At 41.1% G+C, this 11,532-nt stretch overlaps 1 protein-coding gene across 1 annotated transcript; it reads right to left on the reverse strand.

Moving 5' to 3' along the window:
• Positions 1-1,570: 1,570 nt before the first annotated feature.
• LOC141091187 (uncharacterized) lies at positions 1,571-5,057 on the reverse strand. The gene has a single exon (XM_073576615.1). It carries the CDS (start codon positions 5,038-5,040, stop codon positions 4,129-4,131), a length of 912 nt encoding a protein of 303 aa, XP_073432716.1. The 5' UTR covers positions 5,041-5,057; the 3' UTR covers positions 1,571-4,128.
• Positions 5,058-11,532: the final 6,475 nt, after the last annotated feature.

The following is an 11,532-nucleotide window of genomic DNA, read 5'->3' on the forward strand; positions in this document are numbered from 1 at the left end:
AATCCATGATGACATAGTGTATTAGTAATGGTAATGTTTGAGACTCCCAGCTCTCTTCAAGTCATTGATCAGGTCTTCTGTGTAGTTCTGGGCTGGTTCCTGACCTTTCCCAGAATCATCCTTACTCCAAGAGGCGAGATCTTGCATGGAGCCCCAGACCAAGGAAGACTGATAGTCATCTTGTGTTTCTTCCATTTCCTAATAATTGTGCCAACAATTGTTGCCTTCTCACAAAGCTGCTTGCCTATTGTCCTGTAGCCCATCTCAGCTTTCTGTGGGTCTACAATTTTGTCCCTGGTGTCCTTAGACAGCTCTTTGGTCTTGGCTATGGTGGAGAGGTCAGAGTGTTATTAATTGAGTGTGTGGTTAGGTGTCTTTTATACTGGTGACAAACAGGTCTGTGACAGCCAGAATTCTTTCTGGTTGGTAAGTGATCAAATACTTATTTAATGCAATAAAATGCTATTTAATTATTTAAAAATCATACATACAATGTGATTTTCAGGATCTTTTTTAAGATTCTGTCTCTCTCAGTTGAAGTGTACCTACGATAAAAATTACAGACCTCTCCATTCTTTGTAGGTGGGAAAACTTGCAAAATCGGCAGTGCATCAAATAATTATTTTCCCCACTGTAGTTTCATATGTGGATGATCTTTTCATCATACAGTATGTGTATTTCAGTAAATGTCAATTTTTAAATGACACCTATATGGAATTATAAATGCTCCAAAGTCTATTGTTCCAAGCGGAGATCTACCACTGTCTATGGTAGTGTCATATAAGGCAAGATGTTAGTTTTATGATAGCTTAGTTCCTTTTTGTTCAATACAGATAGTGATCAAATTTTGTAATTCATGTTATTTGTTCTACTAGAAGCTGCCTGGAAGTATTAGGTACAAGATGTAACACCCAGTATGAGCCTCATAAAAGCAATGTTGATTTCCTTTACAGTAGACACCCAAATAGTCCATTAATTCATAATGAAGAACATGAGTTTTTTACAATGTGGAAGATATTAACTGATGAACAGGACTGCTTTCATTCATTATTTTCAATCATGTGATTTATGAAAGCGTGCACATAAATCTATTTTATTTTTAAAGAGTACTTTTCTGTTGTCTTGAATCCTGAATTTTTCCCTAGTTCACCATTCAGAAAATGCTATCTCTAATTTTTAGTTGTTCTTGAGCTACTGCGTGGTGGAGACAGCTACTATGAGGTGTCCCATACATAGCATATTGAGGCATGAGGGAATCCTTCTCTCCTTTCTCTATGCAGAACACTTCTCTGCTCATGACGTGAAGTGTGCCTGCACGGGTTAATTTATCTCATCTCACTCAAACCAGCTCTCAACCTTTGTTCTAGGCTATAAATGAGCATAAATCACACCCCAACACATTCAGCACACCCCGGTTTCTTACGCTGCCACCACTCATCAAACACACAGGGTGACGAGTCCTCGAAATCTATGTTACTGTCTGACAATTAAAAAATGGTCACACGCTTTTAAAGGCTATAGGTTCTTTAGCGAGAGCAAGGATCCAGTTATTAAAGATTTTAGGCTTTAATATAAAAAATATACAGTGTTTACAATAAATACATAAAAAGGTAAAAATACAATGACACACAAATATGCAAAACAGTTCTAAAATAAAAAGGGAGAAAAAGCAGAAAATACCTAAAATGTTTCTGTCTACACTTATCCTGATTTCCCTGAGGGAAGGAAATCATGGCGCACATCAGCCTTTAAGCTGCCCCCACATGTTAACACTTCTTTTTGTGTAACCCATCTTTTTATGGTCCGGACCACAGGTTCATATTTCCAGGACGACCTGGATTGATCTATTTAAGCAATGCTGTCTGTAACTGGACAGCGAGCCATGTTGTGCGCTTTCAACTACCTGTTTCTTTTTATACAAGCAATAGGGAATATTCCTTCTAGTACAGACCATTTGCTACCCCCCCTCTATGTTCAGAATCCAGGAGATAAGGTGCGAGGATTGACACCTACCCCCAGCAAAGACCCTTTCTGCTTACAATACTGGTATTTCCAGTTTCACCCGTTTGTCAACTAAATGTAACTCTACTGCTGTTATGATTTCCTTTATTGATGATATATTTCATTCACACAGAAGTATTAAGCAATGTAGATGTGACTGACTACAGATCTGGATGGAGATGAATACTTACTAGAAAGTAGTAGCGCTGCTATTTGTGTTTGTGCCTATGTTTCATCATGCTCTATCCTACTCCTCCACTCCCCTCTCCATACACTTAAAATAGGTGAGTGCAATCTGATCACTCAGTGAGCTGGCAGGCCTCCATGTTTTGATGGATAAAGACCGATTTTACCTGTTTTTAAGACTGAATGCTGAGTTTAAGGGATGTGGAGAGGGGTAGAAGTGACATATAAGTGGAGAAAAAAGTGCAATTCTCTAGAATGATTTACAGTGTTGTATTAAAGTTTGTGAAACCTATAGAATTTGCTATGTTTCTGCATAAATTTGACCTAAGAACCCTAGACTTAATCAAAGTTCACACAAATAAAAGAAAATAAAACATCTTAGACGTTCTCATTTTTAAAATGATGAAAATGATCCAGTATCACATGTCTATGAGTGGAAAAAGTATGTGAACCTTTAGGATTAGTGATAATGTTAAGGTAATACTAGAGTTTGGTGTTTTCAATCAATGGGTTGATAACCAGATGTGAGTGGGCATCCTGTTTCATTTAGAGAACAGGTATCTAAAAGTTTGATCCTCCTGATGGTGTGTACACGTATTTCTGAGGACCTCACAAGAAGAGTTGTTGATGTTCATCAGACTGGAAAAGGTTAACAAACTATCTCTAAAACGCTTGAAATCCAATCCACAGCCAGACACATTTTCTAAAAATGGAGGTAATGCAAGATCATTAATAGCCTCGTAAGAAGTGCTCGACCAACGAATATATTTCCAAAAGCAAGGCTTATAATAGTCCACAATGTCACAAAGGAACCCAACTTATAAGCAACTGAAGGCCAATCTCAAATTAGCTAATATTAATGTTCATGTGTCTACCATCAGGAGGACACTGAACAATGGTGGGAATTTCAGGATTGCAAGGATAAGGCCACAGTGAGGCTTATTTGGTGAAGTGAATTCACAAAGCCACAGGTCAGGATAAATACATGGACCAAAGGTGTTGGCACAGAAGGCTGTAAGGCAGGTGCCACAGTGAAGACTTTGACAACAGGCTATGCTGGATGCCATAAAAACAAGTGAGGCACAACACACTGGAGGCCACGACATTACCAGGAGAACAGACGAAAGGGAAACCAGCATATCTGTTTACCTGCATAATACAGATATTGGAAACAAAGTCCACAGCAGGTAGAAATATAATGTGAACAGACTCTAAGAACAATTTGTGATGCTTACAGCAAAAGTTTGGTCAACCAAGGCAGATGCAAATTTTAGAATCCACACCAAATTGTAGTGTTGTGAAAACCATCTCTAAAACAGATTGTGATGCTTCCAGCAAAGCAATGGGTAAATCAACAGCAGATGCAAGCAATGTGAAAGACTCTTAAGAACAATTTGTGATGCTTACAGCACCTGATGGGATAACCAACAGCAGCTGCAAATGATGGAAATCACAGACGTTTTACCAGATGTTGGCAACAGATAGTGGTTTGTAGATAGTGCTGATCTACAATCAGCAACTTAACATGTTACAGAATCAATACTCAGACACAGGAATGTGAAAAAATCAGGCCTTGAGAGGTCTTGGGAGATGACGTCACTGATGAATGTCATGCCGCTTGCAAGACCCAACATGGAGCACAGCAAAGGGATCCAGACACAGCGTAACTGAGCAAAGCTTGGCGAGGAAGACAAAACAGGTGTGCAACAACCACTGCTCTCCAAACATAACATTGCTGCTTATCTGCAGAGCAAAAGCTGTCAACTAGCGTATAACCATAAAGCTTATGACCTCATTGAGAGACCGTAATTGTTGCACTTGTTTGCCTAAATGTTGAATAAAACTTGTTCAAAACTTAAATCTGTGCTACTTGTGTCCATCACTGCTTCATCCTTGTGTGGGAACTCATGTGTGGGATCAAAGACACAAGTTCTGCCCCACTTACATACTGTGCCCATTTTGAAAATTTTCAGGCCCATATCTGTCCAGTGCTCCACAGCAAGAATGTCTTTCATTAAATTTTTGTCTCAGTTCTGAAGATCGTAGTCCATGCACAACAGGGCTGAGACACTGACCTAGGGAAAAAATTATAAAACTTGTCAAATCCAAAGTAAAATAATCTGGTTTCCCACCTATCCAAATGGTCATCACTGTTGGGATGATGTGGAGAGCCAGTTGTAATCCATGAATCAAGATGGTTCTTTTTGCTTGGTGGTTGGATTTTGTAAAATGTCCAGCTCGTTTTCCTTCTCTAAAAATAATAATGTAAGATCCCACAATAAGAATTACTAATATGATGATAAAAATAATTCCAAATATTCTTGAAAATGTACTTGATAAAGTAGTTGGGCAAGTTGGATCCAGTTTAACAATATACTGTTGACCCATTTGTATACTTTCATATAAGAGTGACACCACAGGGTCCAACAAGGCTATAATCCATAAACACGCTGTTAGTTTAAACTTTAAAGAGTGAGCTAATCTTAAGTATTTCAGAGGCCAGCAAATAGCTATACAAGTGTTCAAAGCCATCAAGACAAGAGTCAACAGCACTGCTTTTCCAAACATTATCTGCACTGCAAAAATAATCCAACAAACAAGGACTGGGGCATTAAGTTGGAAAGCTCGGATGAGGTTAAATATAGTCCCCAGGCCAAAGAACAATGTCAGGCACACCAGATGGTGACACAACAAGAAGTATCGCACTTCCTTCTTCAGTACGCTGTCTCTCCACACAGTGTGAGTTATCAAGATGGTAAATATGGAGCTGATGAGGAAATCTAGCAGGTAGAAGGAACCTTTGACTGTATCTAGTAATCGACTTGAGCTGGAGTCATCATCTGTGGTGTTCATAGTATAAAGGTAAAGTAAAATCTGCAAAACACATCAAATATGTATTTTTTTAATAAATGTATTAGACAAATTAATTATATTAGTATTTAATATACAGTACATACTAGCAAACATGTATAATAGATACGGGCAGCTGTCACCTACGTATCTAGTCATTATGTTGTAGTAGTGTTATTTATAATCCTTTTTATAATGTATGTAATCCATTTGATTGTATGACTATTATATAAGAAATAATCATAATAATATAGGCAAAAAATCTCTTAAAGGGTTATTTCCAACATTAAACATCACTTATACATTGAATAGTGTCATGCTCCTGGGTTCGAACCCTTGAGCCTGTGTTTTGTGGTTGGCTTCTCTGTCTGCTGAGTCACAGCAGGCACATCTTTTTCTGGGTGTTTAGGTTCTGCTATTATGGCTGCAGGGTGTCTAGCATAGCACAGGTATTTTCATCTGTCTTACCTATCACCTTTTGGATGCGGCTTTATATTCTGCTCTCCTGCTGGCATTTCCTGCTGGTGATATTCTCATTTAGATGTTCAGCCATGCTGCCATAGTTTAAAAACAGTCACTTTATTTAGAATGCTAAGGCTGATGCTTTATAAGGTGGTTTTGTGCTGGAGGTGAGGTACAAAAAAGCAATCAAAATTCTTAGTGAAGAGGTGATGGTTGCTCTGGAAATTGATTTCAGACAGCGGATTATGGAAGATCAGGTTAGTATACCGGAGGGCTTGCCACTCGGCAAGCTTTTTGTGCGGTCCTTGCTTCACACTGATTTTCTTAATGAAGTGCAAGAGTCTGTGTTGGCTGGACATCCTGGTTCCTCTACTACCTGGAGAGCTGTTTCCAAGTCCTCTTGGTTGCAGAGTGCTTCAAAGAATGTTAATGGGTATTCCCGTAAGTGCAGAGTTTGCTCAAGGTTTAAATCCTCTCGCCAGACACTGACAGGGTTTATTTTGCCTAATGAGATTCACATAGAGGAGGACAAGGAGTATGAGGTTAAATGAGTGTTGGGTTCCAGACGTGTCAGTCGTCGATGGCAACATTGCTTTAAATGCAAGGGTTTTGGTATGGAAAATTTGCCTGCGAATCCTCTAGTAAGGGAGTTCTCTCAGTGACATCAGTGTTTGAAGATCTCTGTGGGTCCAGTGGCCCCTCGTAGAATAGAGATTACTGTCATGTTCCTGGGTTCAAACCCTTGAGCATGTGTTTTGTGCTTGGGCTCTCTGTCCGCTGAGCCACAGTAGACATACCTTTTTCCAGGCGTTTAGGTTCTGCAATTCTGGCTGCAGTCTGTTTAGCATAACACATGTGTTTTCATTTGTCTACCCTATCACCCTTCAGGTGCGGCTTTATATACTTTTCCGCTGCTAGCTTTTCCTGCTAATGATATTCTCATTTGGATATTTAGCCTTCCTGCTATAGCTTAACACCAGTCAGTTTATTTCCAGCTAGGATTTATCTCTTTTCTGTTTCTGTTCTTTGCTCTGTACCTAGATTCTGTTTCTTTTTAGGAAGTAGGTGGCATATTATCTAACAGTATGTATGTTATACTTTATTTTGTATCTCGTGGTTTATTTTACTCACTCTGGGATCTTTTCTTTTTCAGCACGCTTTCTCTTCTGTAGGCAATTTGAAGTCTGCTCTGCCCTCCGGTTCTTTAGAAGGAACGTGATGCACTTGACGGCCTTCTAGGCAACATAGGTCCGAGTTGCCATCTTCTAGTCTGTGGTTGGGTGATCTCTGCTCATGCAGACTGCGGGGTCAGGATCTCTAGTCTGTGCAGGAACTGTCAGGGTCAGTTACAGTATTTAGATTTACCTGTTATCCCAAGTAAGTAGCTTCAGTAGCATAACAGGTGATAACATACAGATCGGCGGGAGTTTGGCATCCCTACTCATCCTGTGAAGGTGCCCTGATTTGTCCTGTGTGATTGGAGTGATGGCCACTTATGCATGCCACTGATCCATCCAATCTATAAGTGAATGCAGTAGAAAGCCATGTACTATACTTATATCACAGAGTACAGCTGTGTGCTGTACTCATCACATAGAAAATGAATAGAGTGATGTGTGGTCAGTGCTCAATTTTGATAAGTTTTTCAGAATCCCATTCTCATGATTGGTAAGGGCCATGTGGTGAGACTCCAACAATCCAATCTGTCAATATCTAATATAGAGGTGATAATTATTAGTGTTGGGAATAAAACCCTTTATAGCTTCCTGTAGTGATATACATTTTTTGTGATATCCTTGTGAATATGTCAATTCAAGATTTTTTTATTAAATGTCTTTAAATGGGTATTGTCAACTAAAAAATGCTATCCCAATATGCAGGAGGTGTAATAACATTAGCAAATACCTCCAATTAGAAATGTAGTATAAGGCTGAGTTCTCACGTAGCGTTTTCGCGGCGGTTTTAAACACGTGATTTTGACGCGAAAACGCGAAAAATAAGCATCCCATGCATTCCTATGGGATTCCGCAATGCTGTGCTAATGCTGCGTTTTTTTCCACAGCGCAATCACTTCGCGGTAAAAAACACAGCATGCTCATTAATTTAGCGGAATCGCGGCGATCCCGCACCCATAGGAATGTATTGTTCTGCTACTTTCCGCAAGTGGCTGTGCACACCATGCGAAAAGTAAGCAGAACATTTGCGGATGGTACCCACGGTCCGGAGGAGAGGAGACTGTCCTCCGGGCTCTGGGCACCATATCCCTGTACAAAATAGAATTTAGAATAAAAAATATTGTTATTCTTACCTTCCGGCGTCCCGCGCAGCCTTCCCGCCGTTCTCCACGCTCCCGGTACCAGTAATCCTTTGCGAGAATGACTGCGATGGCGTCCATTCTTGCGGGATCGCGACGTCTCACGGTCATTCGCGATGACGTCGTGCTCCGACGTCATCGCGAATGACAGCGAGACGTCACGATCCCGCGAGAACAGACACCATCGCGGTCATTCTCGCAAAGGATTACTGGGACTGGGAGCGTGGAGAGAGGCGGGAAGGCTGCGCGGGACGCCGGAAGGTAAGAATAACAATATTTTTTATTATTTTAATTATTTTTTACATCCTATCTTTTACTACTGACGCCGCATAGGCAGCATCAGTAGTAAAAAGTTGGTCACACTCGTCAAACACTATGTTTGACGAGTGTGGTCAACCTGTCAATCAGTTCTCCAAGCGATGCTCCAGATCGCTTGGAAAACGCTTAGCATTCTGCAAGCTAATTACGCTTGCAAAACGCTAGTTTTTCCGTGGGAAAATCACGGTAATTTAAAATGCGATTTTTCCAGCGGAATGGAATCCGGAATTCTCGCGGTAATTTCCGCGAGAGTTCCGCTACGTGTGAATGTAGCCTAATTCTTATGATAAGCTATGTTGCTTACTCAAACTGCAGGACACTGCAGTAGCTTAAGTAGCCATGGTTATGACCTTAAACAGCTAGCTGTCACTATATGAGAGGTCGTAACCATGGATACTTAAGCTACTAAAATGCCCAGCAGATAGGGAAAGGGACATAGCAAATCAGAAGACCTATACTACATTTCTGATTGGAGGTATTTGCTAATATTATTATTGTTACACCTACTACACATTGGGATAGGATTTTGGGGATGGGAATACCTCTTTAAAGCTGTTTGATAGCTCTTGCAGGAAACATTTGGATTTTAATATATGACAACATAGTATGAGAAGACTTAAATTACTGCAGCCGTTATTCCTTCTTAGCTAATATCAGGTGGATAGGATGATGGGTCAGATGAAAAAGGCATGAATATGAAAAAGACCTGCTCTCCTCACTGATGCATCACTGTTCCTGTTCCCAGGTTGCCCACTCCCACTCATGTTGGTAAATTAAACCTTTTAGCAGCAGTTTATGTGTCTGTAAAAGAGACTTTCTACATAAACTAATGTGACCGCTAATTTGAACAGTTAATAGCAGTGGACTAATAGCAGGGTTTGGAGAAAGACATTGTGGCAAGTGTAATGTGGGCTAGCAGGTGTGAAGATACAATAACCAAGACTGGGCTGCTGCTGCACTGTATCTATAATATGCCAGATGATGATTAAAACTTCTTATTAGTGAATTGGTAAGAAGCACATGTAGTTAAACCTTGAGTGAAAAGAAGATACAATTTAAATGGAATCTATCAGTATGATCAATCCTCCTAAGCCGTCTACTGTATATGAGCATGTAGGTCATAGGAAGCTGAATAAAAATGATACCTTGATATCTGTAATCCGTTGTCTTATTCAAGAGAAATTAACATTTTTCTTATACTGCATGTAAATGAGCTGTTAAGATCTATGAGCCGGACACTGGTCACCCTGAGAATTTGCCTCCAGAGTTTACTTTAGATGAAAGAGGAAGCTACCAGTTTGAGATGTGTAGTGAAAAACAATCTGTTCTCCTGATCTCACTCTAGAGCTGTGTGTGATTGCAACTATCAGTACAGCAGAGCTGAGCTTTGTCTCCTTACAAGAACATTTATTTATGAGAGTTGATGCTACTTATAGATTCCTTTTAATTTGGCTTATACTTTAGATAATATTCATTTGCATTGGATAATAAAGGCCAATCTTTGGATAATTTATTGATTTGGATTTTTTTCTTACATTCTGTCTTTATGTGTTATTGCATTGTACACAAACATTATTATTATTATTATTTTTATTATTATTTATTTATTTATTGTTATAGCGCCATTTATTCAATGGCGCTTTACAAGTAAGGAGGGGTATACATAAAAACAAGTACAATAATCTTAAGCAATACAAATCATAACTGGTACAGGAGGAGAGAGGACCCTGCCCGCGAGGGCTCACAATCTACAAGGGATGGGTGATAAAATATTTACATATACAGTATATATGCATATACTGTACATTATTTGCCATAATTCTATTAAATGCAATGCAAATGGGGAATATTGAAGTACTCATATTCACAGCTCTATAAGTTTTTCTTACATTTTGTCAGCAAAGCAGCCGGTTTATATCTTAATACAGATAAGGCATGTCAACATGCTGGGAAGTTTCTATTATTATATGTCTATCATAGATCCTTTTTACGGATGAACGAATGTGCTTGGTAATACTCGGATATCACTCGAGTATCTGGGTGCTCAGAACTAAGCGAGCATTAGCCGGTGATCGAACTTGAAACTAAAATCCCCATCATGCATGTTTGGCACTTATTACCCAGCCAACTATATACACAGCAACATACTATATGAACAGCTCTACACTATATACACACAACTCTACATTATAATTGACAGTATTATACTATACTAGAGGTGTGCCCGATGCTATCACATTGGGAGGGAAGTGTGTGTGTGTGTGTGGGGTGTGTGTCCCGCCGCTGCCTGCCCACCCACCTCCGTGCAGTCACAGTCGGCAGGAAAGACGGTGGTTTGCGGCCTGTGTTGGCGATGGGGTCGGCAGGAAAGACTGTGGTTTGCGGCCTGTGCTGGAGATGGGGTCGGCAGGAAAGACTGTGGTTTGCGGCCTGTGCTGGAGATGGGATGCGGCACCACCAGAGGGCGCCCGCACCCCATCTCCAGCACAGGTCGCAAGCCGCGGTCTTTCCTGCCAGCTGTGACTGCACAGAGGTGGGTGGGCAGGCAGCGGCAGGATTCAGCGGGTGTCCCGGCGACGGGGGTCCGGCGGTGGGGGTCCGGAGGCAGGTGTCCCGGTGGCGGGGGTCCGGCAGCAAGGGTACTGGCATTCTCCCACTGGTGGTACTGCGCAAGGGCCTGTTATCACCAGCGGGTACCATATTGGAATACCCATCAATTGGGTATTCCAATATGGCAGTTGGCGTACTTCCGGTGCGGCGCCGTGGATTGTGGGATTCAAGGACATCCAGACAGAAGTGGATGATGGACAATTTAAGGCAATTATATATATATATAGATTATGTTACATACTGCTGAATATATATCACATTGAGACTACTGTATATACATATGTATATACGGGTGCTTTGGCTGATGTATATATGGGTGCTGGGGCTGATGTATAAATGGGTGCTGGGGCTGATGTATAAATGGGTGCTGGGGCTGATGTATATACGGGTGCTGGGGCTGATGTATATACAGGTGCTGGGGCTGGTGTATATACCGGTGCAGTGCTGGGGGCTGATGTATTTTAATTTAAACGTGTTTGGGCTGGGATTACACTCACCCAGACGCAGACTGAATACAGGCAGAAGATTACAGGTGCAGGTAGGAGCTCTGCAATTCCTGTGCTGTGTGTCCCAGTACTTGATACTTCAGGCTGCATCCAGGTGCAGGAGAACAGGGTGCGCTCTCTCCGCTCACATAGAACGGCCTGATGTCAAAGTCAGCACGTTCTTAACCCCTGCAGCAGCAGTCCTGCTATATGCACTGCAAGCAATGACTGCTGCTTGCGCGCACCTGTGTAACCGGGCATACCTCCCAACTTTTGAAGAAGGGGAAAGAGGGACAAAGGGTGCCG

This window comes from Dendrobates tinctorius, unplaced genomic scaffold (assembly GCF_039654945.1).
Source record: "Dendrobates tinctorius isolate UK_male_01 unplaced genomic scaffold, ASM3965494v1 ptg000049l, whole genome shotgun sequence".
Taxonomy (NCBI): domain Eukaryota; kingdom Metazoa; phylum Chordata; class Amphibia; order Anura; family Dendrobatidae; genus Dendrobates; species Dendrobates tinctorius.